Raw genomic sequence first — 16,816 nt, forward strand, 5'->3', positions numbered from 1 at the left:
TATTGGTCCCCCCAGGATTCAAGTGTAACCCGTCCTTCTTGAACAGGTCATGCCTGCCCCAGAAGAGGTCCCAATGATCCAGAAACTTGAATCCCTGCCCCCTGCTCCAATCCCTCAGCCACACATTCATCCTCCACCTAATTCCATTCCTACTCTCACTGTCGCGTGGCACAGGCAGTAATCCCGAGATTACTACCTTTGCGGTCCTTCTTCTTAACTGCCTTCCTAATTCCCTATACTCTCGTTTCAGGACCTCTTCCCCTTTCCTACATTGGTACCTACATGTACCACGACCTCTGGCTCCTCACCCTCCCACTTCAGGATATTTTGGACGCGATCAGAACGTCCCGGACCCTAGCACCAGGGAGGCAAACTACCATCCGGGACTCCCGATCACCTCCACGGAACCGTCTGTCTGAACCCCTGACTATCGAGTCCCCTATTACTATGGTCCTCTTTCTTCTATCCCTACCCTTCTGAGCTACAGGGCCGCCCTCTGTGCCGGAGGCCCGGCCACTGTCACTTCCTCCAGGTAGGCTGTCCCCCCCAACAGTACTCAAACATGAGTACTTATTGTCAAGGGGTAAAGCCACTGGGGTACTCTCTAGTACCTGCCTCTTCCCCTTCCTGACCGTGACCCACCTATCTGCCTCCCGTGGCCCCGGAGTGACCACCTGCCTGTAACTCCTCTCTATCACCTCCTCACTCTCCCTGACCAGGCGAAGGTCATCGAGCTGCAGCTCCAGTTCCCTAACTCGGTCCCTCAGGAGCTGCAGTTCGACACACCTGGTGCAGATGTGGACGTCCGGGAGGCTCGGAGATTCCAGGATCTCCCACATCCTACACTGAGAACAACAAGCTGCCCTCACACTCATACTTCCCGAATAACTGAAAATAACAGGGAGAACTAAAAGATAAGCCTACTGTGCCCTCTTCCGCCTAAGCCCTCTGAGCCCAAGCCCTACACTCTGCTCCCGGCTCACTCCGCTGCCCGCAAACGAAGCTGCCCGCTGCTTAAGGCTGCGTTCTTTTTATATCTTCCCTCCTTCCCAGGCCTCCTTCACGCGCCTGCGCAGTCCCGCCTCTCAGAACTCCGATCTGAGAAGCAATTTGAAAAATGGCCGCCGCCGCACTTCTTCTCAAAGCCTCGCTGTCCTCTTCCAAAATTTGCCACAAGACAACAAATTTCACGACATACAGTTGCAAGAAAAAGTTTGTGAACCCTTTGTAATTGTTTTTCTGCATTAATTGCTCATAAAATGCGGTCTGATCTTCATCTAAGTCACAATAATAGACAAACACAATCTGCCTAATCTAATAACACACAAACAATTGTATTTCTTCCCGTCAATACTGAGCACACCATTTAAACAATCACAGTCTAGGGTCAAAAAAGTATGTAAACATTAGGGGTAATGTCTTCTGCAAAATCAATTTGAAGTCAGGTGTTTCAATCAATGAGATAAGTTTGGAAATTTAGGGTTTAAAGGTGCCCTGCCCTATCAAAAAGACACAAAGTCAAGTTACTGACTGAACCTGCTCTTCTTAAGAAAGATGAGCACCATGCTTCAATCAAATTAACTTCCAGGGGACCTTAGAAGAACTGTAGAGATGCATGAAGCTGGACAAGGCTGCATAAGCATTTCTAAAGACCTGAGTGTACATCAGTCCACAGTAAGAGAAACTGTCTACAAATGGAGGAAATTCAGTACTGTTGCTACTCTCCCTAGGAGTGAGCATTCTGCAAAGATCACAACGTGCAATGCTGAAGGAGCTGAAAAAGAACCCAAGGGTAACAGCAAAAGAGCTGCAGAAATCTCTAAACTTGCTGACGTCTCTGTTCATGTGTCCACTGTAAGAAAAACACTAAACAAGAATGGTGTTCATGGTAGGACAGAAAAAAACACTGCTGCATGTCTGAAGTTTGCAAAATACGACTTGGATGTTCCACAATGTTTCTGGGACAATGTTCTATGGACAGATGAGGCAAAAGTTGAACTTTTTGGATAAAATGGACATTGCAATGTTTGGAGGAAAAAGGGCACTGCACACCAACACCAAAACCTCATCCCAACTGTGAAGCATGGTGGAAGGATCATCATGGTTTGGGGCTGTGTTGCTGCCTCAGGGCTTGAAGAGTTTGCAATCATTGAGGGAACAATGAATTCCAAATTGTATCAAGACATTATACAGAAGAATGTCTTTATCAATCTTTTTATTAATTTTTTTAAAAAGTACACATATATATATGAGGAGAATTATATCAAATATCTATATCGATAACAGTTCATTTAAAAGTTAAAATAAACATTATCAAGATCAGATATAGTATTAATCTAATAGTATAAAATAAAAATGATATATTCTCCACTTATCATTTCATGAAAAGAAAATAGATAAAGAAACTTCTATAATTTTATATACTGTACATAAAAAAACCCCACTAAACAAAAAAAGCAAAAGAAAAGAAGAAAAACAAAGGAACTGGGAAGCTCATACTGAGAGTGAAAGCAAGAAAAAAGAGAATTTTTCTGATCAAATCTAACGTTTCAAGAAAATAACTGGAAGAGCAATAAATCAAATCATATGAAAATATTGAATAAAAGGTTGCCAGGTTTCTTCAAATTTAAAGGATGTATCAAATGTCCGACTTCTTATTTTCTCTAAATTTAGACAGGACATAATGGAGGTAAGCCAATGAATAACAGTAAGTGGATTAGAGTCCTTCCATTTAAGCAAAATGGCTCTCCTAGCCAATAAAGTTGTAGAAGCTATCATCCATTGAGCGGAAACAGGAATATTTCCTGCTTCCAGTGGAGTGATCCCCAAAATTGCTTTAAGTAAATTCGGTTGTAGGTCCAAATTCAAGACTTTTGATAAAGTTTTAAAGACATCTTTCCAAAAATTATCTATCTTGATACAAGACCAAAACATATGTGTTAAAGTAGCCACCTCATTATTACATCTGTTGCAAATAGGATTAATATTGGAAAAGATACGGCTAATTTATCCTTTGACATATGCGCCCGATGTACTACCTTGAACTGTGTCAAGGAATGACGGGCACAAATAGATGAAGTACTTACCAAATGAAAAATTTTATCCCATTGATTATCTGAAAGTGACTCTCAAAATGCTAATACCCATGCAGCTTTAATTTTATCGTTAGATAACATTCGCAAATTCAATAACCATTTATAAATTATAGCTATCAGTCCTTTTTGAAATGGTTTAACCTGAAAAAGAGTATCTATAACATTGGGTGAATAAGCAGAAGAAAAATTTGGAAGTAAACTACGTAGAAAATTCCTAATTTGTAAATATCTAAAAAAGTGTGCATATTATAAGTAAGTCATATTTGTCCACTAACTGAGTCAAAGACATTACACAATCCCCCATAAACAAATCTAAAAAAGTTATTATTCCTTTGGTTTTCTAAATTAAAAAGGTCTGATCGGAGATTGATAGTTTAAACAAATAATTAAGGTGGATTTTACTAGAAAGAATTAAGTTATTAAACTCAAAGAATCTACGAAACTGAAATCGAATTCTTAATGTATGTTTAATAATGGGTTTGACAGACAGACAGACATACTTTATTGATCCCGAGGGAAATTAGGTTTCGTTACAGCCGCACTAACCAAGAATAGTGTAGAAATATAGCAATATAAAACCATAAATAATTAAATAATAGTAAGTTAATCATGCCAAGTGGAAATAAGTCCAGGACCAGCCTATTGGCTCAGGGTGTCTGACACTCTGAGGGAGGAATTGTAAAGTTTGATGGCCACAGGTAGGAATGACTTCCTCTGACGCTCAGTGTTGCATCTCTGTGGAATGAGTCTCTGGCTGAATGTACTCCTGTGCCTAACCAGTACATTATGGAGTGGATGGGAGACATTGTCCAAGATGGCATGCAACTTGGACAGCAACCTCTTTTCAGACACCAAGGTCAGAGAGTCCAGTTCCACCCCAACAACATCACTGGCCTTACGAATGAGGAATGAGGTCTCGACTACCAATCTTAGAATGCAAAAAAGAGGAGCTCCCAGTAAAGAGGCCAAAGAATACCCCTTCACCGAGTTTTTCTCCAAATCCACCCATAAAGGACAGTCATGTATGTCTGAATAATAAATCCGAAAAGAAATATATCAAATATTAATTGCCCAGTAATACATTCTAAAATTTGGCAAAGCCATACCACCATACTTTTTTAATTTCTGCAATAAAAGTTTGACAGAAGAATGTCAAGTTAGCAATTTGTCACCTGAAGCTTAATAGAAGTTGGATAATGCAAGAAGAAAATGATCTGAAACAGAAGAGTAAATCACAACAGAATGGTTTAAAAAGAAGAAAATTCATGTTTTGGAATGGCCAAGTCAGAGTCCAGACCTTAACCCATTTGAGATGTTGTGGCATGACTTCAAGAGGATCAGTCATGCAAGGTATCCCAGAAATACTGATGAACTGAAACAGTTTTGTAAAGAGGAATGGTCTAAAATTCCTCCTTGCCTTTGTGCAAGTTTGATCAGCAACTACAGGAAACGTTTGGTGGAGGTTATTGCTGAAAAAGAGGTTCTGCCAGTTATTAAGGACAAGGGTTCACATACTTTTTTTAGCCCAGGCTGTGAATTATCAATAAAGACCTGAAAAGTACAATTGTTTGTGAGTTATTAGTTTAGGCAGATTGTTTGTCTATTATAGTGACTTAGATGAAGATCAGACCGCATTTTTGAGTAATTAAAAGTAGGTAAACTGTTTCTTGCAACTGTATGCCCATGATATTAAAGCTGATTCTAATTCTAACCTGTTGAGTATTTGCAGAAATTTCTGTTTTTATTACAGATTTCTAGATCTGCAGTTTTCTTCTGTCATGTACCCCGTGACCCAGTTATCAAACCAGCAGAAATGGAATGATACGTTGGACTCTGGTGGTACTGTAACTAAAGGTGTTTATTAGTAAACTAAGTAATACAATATCAAAAATGCAAATATACATATAAAACAGGTTAGCAATGATAAATACAGAAGTGTAGGAATAAGAATCAAAACTAAGCTCTATCGTAGTCTAGGGGTAAATGAATAGTCTTAAGATAATGCAGAGTTCAGTTCAGTTTGGATTGAGGTAGTTGCTGTTGTGACGTGAGAGAGAGAGAGAGAGAGAGAGAGAGAGAGAGAGAGAGAGAGAGAGAGGGAGAGAGGGAGAGAGGGAGAGAGGGAGAGAGGGAGAGAGGGAGAGAGGGAGAGAGGGAGAGAGGGAGAGAGGGAGAGAGGGAGAGAGGGAGAGAGGGAGAGAGGGAGAGAGGGAGAGAGGGAGAGAGGGAGAGAGGGAGAGAGGGAGAGAGGAGAGAGAGAGAGAGAGAGAGAGAGAGAGAGAGAGAGAGAGAGAGAGAGAGATGAGCAGCTGCAGCAGGCAAACCTTCCGTTGTCTTCTTGTTCCGTTGTGGCCATCGATTATGACCCTTCCGTTCCCAGCTAGACCATTCTTCAGTGGTGGACTCATCACCCAGGTGAGGACGGACACACACACAAGCCCCAACCGGCCTGCCTTCACACACTGTGAGCTTCGGACTGATTCCCCCCGAATCGATCCTCCAAGCCCCCACCTTCCTGTGGGTGCACAACACTCGTTCAGTATCCAGTGGCGTGTCTGCCTGTGTCTCAGCAGACTCGTCTTTCATCTCCCCTGCCGGGGTACCAGCCATCCATCAACTGATCATGTCCATCAAACTGGGCCAATCCCTCCTGTCTCAGCAGGCACCTGGCACCCACTATGCTTGTGTCAGCAGTGATTCACACAAACAGGCGGAAGTGGCAAAGTCCTCGGAAGTAAAGTCAACAATCAGCGAAGAAGCCATAATTATTAAATCCTTGTGTCTCTCTCATTATCAGCATGTGCAGCATGGCGCCTCTCCCCCTCTTTATCTCTCTCTCGTTAGCAGCATAGTTCACGGGGGGTCAACTCTGGACCCCATCTCCCCATAGTTTTCTCATCACACATAACACTTCTTAATTTTCATTCATATTTAACAAAGGTTTTCACAACCGCAATAAAAAAAATGAATGCCGTTGTGAAATTAAAAATAGCTTTAAAAATTTGGCCAAAACTTCACTTCATAAATTGATTAAAAGGGCCCTTATCCACTTAGCAACCTAAGAAATGGATGCTTTCTTTGTCATAAACACAACTATTTGTGAGATTATTGTTAATTCAGACTAGCTGGATTGCTTCTTGATAAAATTTCACATTAAAAATAGTTTTCGTGGAGGTATTTTAGTTGTTTCTTGTCAAGGAGATGCTGCATTAATGCAAGGGTAACAATTATGCAAATAACAATTATCAGCTGCTTGGTGAACATCTAGAGAAAAAAGCCATTTAAGGAAAGCTTATAAATATCCTGTGATTTAAAGTCAACATATTTACTTTGTACATTTAATGTAAAACTGAATGAAATCATAAGCACTGGAATGACAACTGAAATCTACGTATTTATTCCAACATAGAACAGTATAGCACAGGAACAGATCCTTGGGCCCATCACATCTACAGTGACCATGATGCCAAACTAATGATCCCATCCGTCTGCACAAGGTCTATATCCCTCTGTTCCTTGCTTGGTCATTCTTCTACTTGCCTCGTAAACATTGCTATGGTATTAGCTTCTCCCAATAATGATTATTCTCCAATTTTCTGGGAACTTGCCCATGGCCAAAGATGATACAAAGATTTATTAAGATTTCTAACAGATTCCATTAGATCCTAGATACAGGCACCTTAATGGTTATCCAGGGAACCAAGATCTACTTCTCCTAATATTGACACGTCCTGGAATTTTCAGTGTAAGCCTCTTTGATTTCTACTTTCTACAGATCACTCCTTCCATAACTCCCAGCACTTTTCTCTGCCAGCAGGCAGAGGGCAACACTCATTTCTACACCTTTTCCCTCACCACCATCCAGGGACCTAAAAGCTTTTCCAGATGAGGCAAAGATTCAGTTGCCTCTCTTCAAACCTCATCTACTCCATTGGTGCTCCTGATATGGCTGCATCTATATTAGTAAGACCCAAATGCTGATGAGACGATCAATTTACAGACCATCCATGCTCTATCCGCAATGGCCATCCCAAACTCCCAGTTGTATGTCATTTCAATTTCAATCCAGGCATCACAGGGATGAACGAGAGAGGAAACAATGAATACAGTACTGCAGATGTTGTATATGGATGCATGCAGTATATGTGATAAGGTAAATGACTTTACAGCGCAGATCAAAACTGGTGGGTATGTTGTAGGCATCACAGAGACGCCTTTTGAAAGAGAAGGAAACTTCCAAGGATACACATCCTTTCAAAAGGTGGGCAGAAGTAGAGTGGTGGCACTGATGGTAGAATTGAGGAACCACAAAGATAAAAGGACCCAGACAGAGTTGCGACAGGAGTATAGTAGTCGAGATGTGAGATACAAAAGGCAACAGGAGATAGAAAAGGCATGTGAGAAAGGTTATGTTAGTGATCATAATTGGGAAATCAGATTAGAGGTAGATTGTAATGTCTATAAGATAGCTGCTCTTAAGCAGCTTGAGGTAGAGCTCATGTTGTGTCATGAGGCAGACTTCATCAGGGAGCTGAAGGTGAAGGAACTCTTAGGGGCCAGTGATGATAATATGATAGAATTCACATTGCAGTTTGAGAGCAAGAGAAGCTGAAATGTGATGTAACAGTACTACAGTTGGGTAAAGGTAACTGTAGAGGCGTTAGGGAAGAACTGGCTGGAGTTGACTGGAAGGGGATCTTATCAGAGAAGATGCTGGAGCAGCAATGGCAGAATATTCTGGGAATAGTTGAGGTAAAACAGCTGAAGCACACTAAGGGGAGTACTAGGCAACTATGGCTGACAAGGAAAGTCAGGGACAGCATAAAAGCCAAAGGAATACATGAGGCTGCAAAATAAGAGTCCACAACATTAGAGGCAGATTACTAACAAAAATAATAGATTGGTTGACTGGCATAAGGCAGGAATTGTGGATAAAGGGTCTTTTCAAAGATTCCTACTGGTAACTAGAGTTCCAGAATGGTCAGTGTTAGGATAGCAATTTATACATTAATTATCTGGATGAAGGAATTAATGGCATTGTGTCCAACTTTGCAGACAATACCACGAGAGGTAGAAGAAGAAGTAGTGTCATAGAGACAGGGAGTCTACAAAAGGATGGACAACTTGGAGGAAAAGATTCAAGGATAATCTAAAAGTCTCCTCAAAAGAGATTTGTGGGAACTACACTAACCTATGACAAAATTAAGGAGCAATCAAGAAGCAAGTATTCGTAAATTGAGAGCACTAAGCAGTCCAGTGTAAATGGCAGAATAAGCACACACTTCTCACTCACCGACCCGTGTCTACCTCTTGCCACCGCTACCAATGGTAGAGACAGAGTTCCGGGCTGACCTCATCAGCCACAGAAATGAAATGCAAGCAAGAGACCGCCAAAATGAGCAATCCGAGACCAACACCAAGAAAATAAAGTCTGAAGATCATCCTGGCAAATGGACGTATTTCAATTCAGTAAATTAAGAACCACATATTTTAAGAAAAGCTATTAACAGTATCAGCAACTCAAGCTACCATGTTGCTTTAAAACTCTACGTCCTTCTCTGATATAAACCAGGGAAAGAAAGCTTATGTGGTATAACGTATATGCAATTCCAGCCACACACTGATTCAGTGTGATACAGCTGATTCTGCCCTTAATGCCTTCTCTGTCCATTACTTGGTATACCAGGGAACTGATTTACTACTTATAAGACAATGCACTACAATTACATTTTAAGACCATTCTGCTCAATAACACTCACGCTTCTTTGGTCTTCAATAGTTAATATGACTAATTGTTACGGTGCAGATAAAAAAGACATTTCCAAACTGCGCAATAAACATTGATGCATTTCTAAAATTAGACTATTTGGTGTGTTTATATTAAAGCTGGATCATTTGGAGAATGGCTCTGCAGTCACAACCAAAATGGAATCCCTGGAGCATGATGTTGTCATTGTATGAATTAACTATTTCCTAATTGAAAACCTGACCTCTAACAGTCACTCAGTCCAAATCAAAGTAAATGAAAGTAGAAAAGTACCTTGTTTCCTTCTTCTTTGACAGCAGAGTTTATAATTTTAATAAACGAGTAGAACAACTGCCGAATTCTGGAGTCTCCAACAAAAGTTATGTATTTGTTCATAAGACAGCTCTTTACTTCACTGAAGGAAAGAAAAAGAAGTTCATAATAGGTAATACAATTATAAATTCAAATATAAAATTATAAAGAATATACAGAAAAGGTCAATTGGATCAACCAGTTCAGGCCATTTCTACTGACCTTGAGCTTCAACCCATTCATTCTCAATTAAGTCTTTCAAGAACTCGATCGACCTAAAACATATCTTTATTATTTGTCTCTGCTCTTGGATTTGCCAGCAAGTTCCACATTTTAACCATGCTCAGGATAAAAAACTGAGGAATATTACTTCTGAATTTCTCATTTACCATCTTACCGATATAAATGGTTTCTAATGGTTCTCTTCCATACACGAAGAAAACATTTTGGTATAAATAAATAATTTAAAAGGTGATCATTTAGTTATCTTAAAACTTCATTTTCATGGGGAAAAGAAACCCAGCTGGCTCACTTTTCCTTTGTAAGAACATAAGGACTGAAGTTGACTGAACAGACAACCACAGAATTAAACAAAAACTATTTTTAACAGTATCAGTGACTCAAGCTACTATGTTGCTTTAAAACTGTATCATTCACTGATATAAACTGGGGAAAGAAATCTATTGCTCTTATCTGATATAATGCATTAGCTTACAATTACTGTGTATAATAAATTGTTTTAAACTCTTTTTTATGTCCAGACTCTTCCCTGTCTGGTATAAAACAGAATAGTTAAAACAATTTAAAATTAAAACAAAATAGCAAAAAGGAGATACAAATGCAGATAAAAGACAAAAAAGTAACTGATTTCAACAGACGTTAGTGGTATGACAATGAAGGAAAAGAAAACTGCCATTAAATGGGGGATTCTGGAGACTGTTTTTGAGGGAATAGCAATAGGATCATATACAATGCTGTTGGATTCTGCAAAGGATTATAAAATAACCAGCAGTAAAAAGTTGAAAAGATTATATACACTATTGGAGAACTAGGAAAATTCCAGATCTTAAGCAGTAGAGGCCATCAAAATGATAATGAAACTTCAGCTATCGCTCCCAACAGAGGCCAGAGGGTCAGCGATCTCTCCCAGCAGAGGTCAGAGTGTTAGTGATCGCTCCCAGCAGAGGGCAGACGGTCAGCGATCGCTCCCAGCAGAGGGCAGATGGTCAGTCATCGCTCCGGACCGAGGAAAGAGGGTCAGCAATTGCTCCCAGCAGAGGGCAGAAGGTTAGCGATCGCTCCCAGCAGAGGGCAGAAGGTCAGCGATCGCTCCCAGCAGAGGGCAGAAGGTCAGCGATCGCTCCCAGCAGAGGGCAGAAGGTCAGCGATCGCTCCCAGCAGAGGGCAGAAGGTCAGCGATCGCTCCCAGCAGAGGGCAGAAGGTCAGCGATCGCTCCCAGCAGAGGGCAGAGGGTCAGCGATCTCTCCCAGCAGAGGTCAGAGTGTTAGTGATCGCTCCCAGCAGAGGGCAGACGGTCAGCGATCGCTCCCAGCAGAGGGCAGATGGTCAGTCATCGCTCCGGACCGAGGAAAGAGGGTCAGCAATTGCTCCCAGCAGAGGGCAGAAGGTTGGCGATCGCTCCCAGCAGAGGGCAGAGGGTCAGCGATCTCTCCCAACAGAGGGCAGAGGGTCAGCGATCGTTCCCAGCAGAGGGCAGAGGGTCAGCGATCGTTCCCAGCAGAGGGCAGAGGGTCAGCGATCGCTCCCAGCAGAGGGCAGAGGGTCAGCGATCGCTCCCAGCAGAGGGCAGAGGGTCAGTGATCGCCCCCAGCAGAGGGCAGAGGCCAGAGGGTCAGCGATCCCTCCCAACCAAGGGCAGAGGGTCAGCGATCGCCCCCAGCAGAGGGCAGAGGCCAGAGGCCAGAGGGTCAGCGATCGCCCCCAGCAGAGGGCAGAGGGCAGAGGCCAGAGGGTCAGCGATCCCTCCCAACCGACGGCAGATGGTCAGCAATCGCTCCCAGCAGAGGCCAGAGGGTCAGCGATCATTCCCAAGGGTGACAAGAGTGTCTGTGACCACTCTCAATGGAGACCACCATTTAGACCAGGACTGAGTTCTGAGTCACAGAAGGGCTGTTCAGTGTCTGTGATTTGTGTGGTTGGCCGTTACTTTACATTGGTCTCCTTCAGTTTTTTGGTGTTTTCTTTCATGTGAATGACTGGCGGGTGAGTGATCTGTAAGTTGTGTGTGAGTGGGGGGTGGTAGGGGGTTTTCAATGTTACTGTTGCCGTTCTTTTTGTGAGTGAGAGGGTTGGTCGCTGTTTTTTTAAGCATGGGAGGGTCTGGATATGTGTTGCTATTGTCACTGCCTTTTTTTCCCCTGCAAGTGAGGGGCTCACATATTATTTTTTTCCTGTAGTGGTGGGGGTTCGGGGATTGTTATCGTCACTGTTCTTTTTCTGCAGAGAGGGGGTGGAGAATTCTGGGGTCTGCGTGTTTTATTTCTCTTACTTTTTCCTGTGTATTTCATGACTATCTGGAGAAGATAAATATTAGAGTTGTATTGTAATGCATTCTTTGACAATAACATAATCCTCGATGGAACAGGCAAATTTCTTGAATTACTTAACCTAGATTTAGCAGTTAGTACCAAATGGTGCTAAACACTCATTACCCTTGCTTGTTTGATTTTTCTATGGAAATTTGTGAGAATTAAATTAAAATAAGCCAGCTTCAAAGGAAAATTTCAGAGCTTTGTGAAGAGACAAAACAATTCTACACTTATCTAACCAGACAGAAAAGTCCTTATTGAGATCAGCAAGAACCTGGAAATGTACCTTAGAATAATTAATTCAATGTGAAATAACTCACCAAAAGAAATATCAACCGTAAGTGATGGGATCAAGAGAAGTAAAGAGACAGATGAAATACAACACAAATGTTTTTGTCTTGTTTTAAAACCTCTAGGAACTAAAATCTCCAGGGATCAGTTAACACATTTGTAGGAGTTAATTTCCAGTGACATGGGGATTGTTTGGTAACACTCAAGATAATAGACAATAGGTGCAGGAGTAGGCCATTCAGCCCTTCTAGCCAGCACCGCCATTCACTGTGATCATGGCTGATCATATACAATCAGTACCCCGTTCCTGCCCTCTCCCAATATCCCTTGACCCCGCTCTCTACAAGAGCTCTATCTAACTCTCTCTTGAATGCATCCAGAGACTTCTCCTCCACTGCCTTCTAGGGCAGAGCATTCCACATATCCACCACTCTCTGTGTGAAAACGTTTTTCCGCATCTCAGTTCTAAATGGCCTACCCCTTATTCTTAAACTGCGGCCTCTAGTTCTGGACTCACCCATCAGCGGGAACATGCTTTCTGCCTCCAGCGTGTCCAATCCTTTAATAATCTTATATGTCTCAATCAAATCCCCTCTCATCCTTCTAAATTCCAGTGTATAAAAGCCCAGTCGCTCCAATCTTTCAACATATGACAGTCCCGCCATTCCGGGAATTAACCTTGTGAACCTACGCTGCACTCCCTCAATAGCAAGAATGTCCTTCCTCAAATTTGGAGACCAAAACTGCACACGATACTCCAGATGGGGTCTCAGCGGGGCCCTGTACAGCTGCAGAAGGACCTCTTTGTTCCTATACTCAATTCCTCTTGTTATAAAGGCCAGCATGCCATTAGCTTTCTTTACTGCCTGATGTACCTGCATGCTTGCTTTCATTGACTGATGTACAAGAACACCTAGATCTCATTGTGCTTCCCCTTTTCCTAACTTGACTCCATTTAGACAATAATCTGCCTTCCTGTTCTTGCCACCAAAGTGGATAACCTCACACTTATCCACATTAAACTGCATCTGCCATACATTTGCCCACTCACCCAACCTGTCCAAGTCACCCTGCATTCTCATAACATCTTCCTGACATTTCACACTGCCACCCAGCTTTGTATCATCAGCAAGATGTGGAATTAGCAGTCAATGAAATAGCTAATATTGAGCCAATTCTGCTATATTCATCACAAACACAAGTATTCCAACTTTGCTTATTTCCACTGGATTTCAAAACTGGAGTCTTTCAATTGTAAATCAGAATAGCATAACTTTTGGTGAAAAAGATCTCCTGTTCACTATTACGGAACTGTAAATTGCATAATTATTTCTGATGACTGGGTGTGTGTAGTTAATTACAGAAAACCAAGAAATTGCTTTTCTGTAATTAACTACACACACCCAATCACCAGAAGTTATGCAATTTACAGTTCGGTAATAGTGAACAGATTTTAGGCTGAAAGGTATCAGCTTTTATAGTCAAGGTTGAGAACATGCAGAACTACCGTAGATTCCGGACTACAGAGCGCACCTGATTAAAAGCCGCAGGCTCTAATTTTAGAAATAAAATCAATTTTTTAATTGTAAAGGCCGCACCGGATTTTAGGCCGCACCGCTACTTTTAAATATACATACGTATCGGTAACACAAATTACGTTGCATATACTTTTTTACTGAACAGCACGAACAACATTCCAATATCTCCTAGCGACTGGTAAAAATATATATACTGCAGCCTACCAGGAAAAGTTATTGATCGACTTTAACTTAAAAGCAGCGTTTTCGCTCGGGTCTAATCGGGTCTGACGCGCTCGGGTCTTGCTTTTCTTCGAGTATTTTCCATGTTGATGAGGGTGAGTACAAATGACTGATTTACAATAATTTAATTGTGAAAGTGCGCTTGATTTATCGTACAATTTCATTGGACCTCTGTGAACTACTCATCAATTTTATTGGTCTACTGTTACGAGGCAAAATGTTTACGAGGCGGCATGAAAAAAACCATGTATTAGCCGCTCTGGATTATAGGCCGCAGAGTTCAAAGCTGTTCAAAATGTGGGAAAAAAGTAGCGGCTTATAATCCGGAATCTACGGTAGTTTTTAAATATTCTAAAAGTAAAACTAGTTTAACCCAGGACTTGATGGAATTGTTCTGTAGATTCCAAGAGTTGAGAAAGGGAAAATTAGGACCTGTGTGGGGAAGTTAGTAACACTAATCATTAAGGACAAAGTGAATGGGTACTGAGAAATTTCAATTAGAGAAAAATGACAGGATAGATGACATAAGACAAATGGTAAGGTAAATGGCTTCACTGAACATGAAAGTCCACTAAAATGTTAAGATCCATACAGTATAGTAAAAAAGGACAAAGATAAACATCAGTTCAATTGGAAAGGAGTGACTGCTGACATATATCTAAGATTGGATTATAAAATTATACAGAATCAATTCATGCTGCCTGTGTTTTGTTGGGGAAGTCTACTTCTCTGATCAGTCAGACCAGAATATTATTAGAATTCTCTGTCAGCTGGAAATAAGAAAATGCAAGCTGTTATTTCAAAAAAAGATTTAACTTGAAGTTTCAGTTATATTATTTTGAAATCTTCTGTAATTTAAATTCACATTAACTTTTAAACATCTCTGAATGAGATACGTAAAAGCTTAAATTGCACTCTTAGCTTTTAAAGGAGACAATGCTCCGTCCAGAGATGTATTCTGTCAAAACACAGCATAAGTCAGCAAAACTATAGCTTGCAAACTTTACAAAAACAAATGTGGTATTTTCTGTTTGAGATCAAAAAACAAAGATAGAAGGGAGACTGCAGGCTGGTAAATAAACAAGCAAGCACCAGTTATTTTGCTTTGCACAGAGTCAGAGTACTACAGCATGCAAACAGCCCTTTTGCAACCACAGCAGCCTCCCTGCTAGTCCCAGTTGTCCACAATCAGCCCAGAACGCTTTGAGCCAATCCACTCCAGTACCTACCCAAATTCTCAAATGTTGCAGTGTTGCACAATACCCATCTCAACCACTTCCTCTGACAGCTTATTCCAAGTTCTCACTATCCTCTATGACAAAGAAGCTACCTCACAGGTCTCTTAAATCTCTCCTCTTTTACCTAATGCACCTTGTGCCCTTTAATTTTGTACTTCCCCATCCCTGGGAAAAAGATGATGACTATCCAGCTTATCCAGACCAAGATTTGGGTAAGGCCTTTGATTCTGCATCAGGAATCCTGTGACTAGGGGGTGTGCCCCAGGGGTCAGTGTTGTCAGTTAAATTTCTATGAGGCCACACCTCAGTCTCCTGTACTCCAGGGAAGGAAGACCCAAAATCTCCCTATAACTCAGGCCCTCTAGTCTAGGCAGCATTCTCATACATCTCTTCTGCAACCTCTCCAGCTTGACAAAGTCTTTCCTATAACATGGTGACCAAAATCGTACATAATACTCCAAGTATGGTCACATCAATGACCTATGTAACTACAATACACTCAGACTCCCCCATGACGCTACCCCGCATGGCACTTATTCATTAAAGCAATTAGGCAAAGAGAAGTGTTTTCGACATGATTTCCTGCTACCAAGAACTGCATCATAAGAGGAAATTTAAGAAAAGGCAGTCAAATCTCAACACTTACTTGAAGAAGCCAAAGTTAGAGGAGGACCCTTCTCTAAGATGTAACCACCACCCACTTCCCTCCGCTGCTGTGGCCATGTGTTGCTGCTCCACTAATGCACAGGTTAGGCCTATTTATGAGTAGTATTTGTTAATCCATGAATTACTATGTACAGTCGGCCCTCCTTATCTGCAGGGGATTGGTTCCGAGACCCCCCGCGGATACCAAAAAACACGGATGCTCAAGTCCCTTATTTAACCTGGCTCAATGCAGTGGTCTTTAGGACCCCAGTGGAACCCCGGACTTTAACATGCTCAGTGCGGTGGACATTAGGACCTGGCGGTGCAGCTCTGAATCTGCGGTGTTTCTGTTCACAAAAATAATCGCAATCACGATTGAAAGTAAGGTGGAAGTAATAAAGCAATCGGAAAGAGGTGAAAGGCCATCGGTCATTGGAAAAGTATTAGGCTACAGTCGGTCAATGATCGGAACAATTTTAATGGATAAAGTGAGAATAATGGAGCATGTGAAAGGCCCTGCCCCAATGAAAGCTACAATTATTACTAAGCAACGCAGTGGTTTAATTATTGAAATACGTATGTTTCTTAAGTGTTTTATATGCATAGAAAGGTAAAATATGTACTATATACTAAGAAAAACGTTTGACAGATACTAAAAAATACCGGATGTACTTGTTCCGACTTCAAATCCGACTAAAAGACGGTCTCAGGAACGGAACTCGTTCATAACCCGGGGACTGCCTGTACTTTTAAGTCATTTCTAGATTACTTAAAATACCTAATACAACGTAAATGCTATGTAAATAGTTGTTATACTGTATTGTTTAGGGAATAATGACAAGAAAATATAGTTTGTTCATGCTCAAATAATGAGTGCTGGAGAGAGAACTTCTGGGTTTTCCCGATCCGCGGATAAGGAGGGCCAACTGTATACATAAAATAATATACCATTTATCTCAGGTTTGAATATTTTTTTAAAATCAGGCACACAAGTCCACTTATGCAATATTATTATGACCCCGCAAAGCACTGATTTACATAGTGCTCTACCTCTGAGGAACACATCTTCAGCATTAAGTTGGGTCTGAGTGTATAGATGCCCCTACTCCTAAACTCAATGGCCTGACTGAAGGCCAACATGCTGACAAAACGCCTTCTTTACCAGCCTGCCTATCGTGT

The 16,816-nt window shown here is 41.4% G+C and overlaps 1 protein-coding gene across 2 annotated transcripts in view; it reads right to left on the reverse strand.

Annotated features, from left to right (window-relative positions):
• casd1 (CAS1 domain containing 1) overlaps positions 1 to 16,816 on the reverse strand; it is a 100,925-nt gene that overhangs the window by 49,189 nt on the left and 34,920 nt on the right. Inside the window, exons 1-2 of one of the 2 annotated variants that reach the window (XM_073054207.1) lie at positions 9,136 to 9,232; positions 5,420 to 5,610 (exon numbers count right to left, since the gene is read on the reverse strand). In XM_073054207.1, coding sequence (XP_072910308.1) covers positions 5,420 to 5,503 — 84 coding nt within the window. In that variant the 5' untranslated portion in view covers positions 5,504 to 5,610; positions 9,136 to 9,232. Of the gene's footprint in view, positions 1 to 5,419; positions 5,611 to 9,135; positions 9,257 to 16,816 lie in introns of those variants that run through there. The other variant, XM_073054206.1, reaches the window with a different exon arrangement.

This window comes from Hemitrygon akajei, chromosome 8, assembly GCF_048418815.1.
Source record: "Hemitrygon akajei chromosome 8, sHemAka1.3, whole genome shotgun sequence".
Lineage (NCBI taxonomy): Eukaryota > Metazoa > Chordata > Chondrichthyes > Myliobatiformes > Dasyatidae > Hemitrygon > Hemitrygon akajei.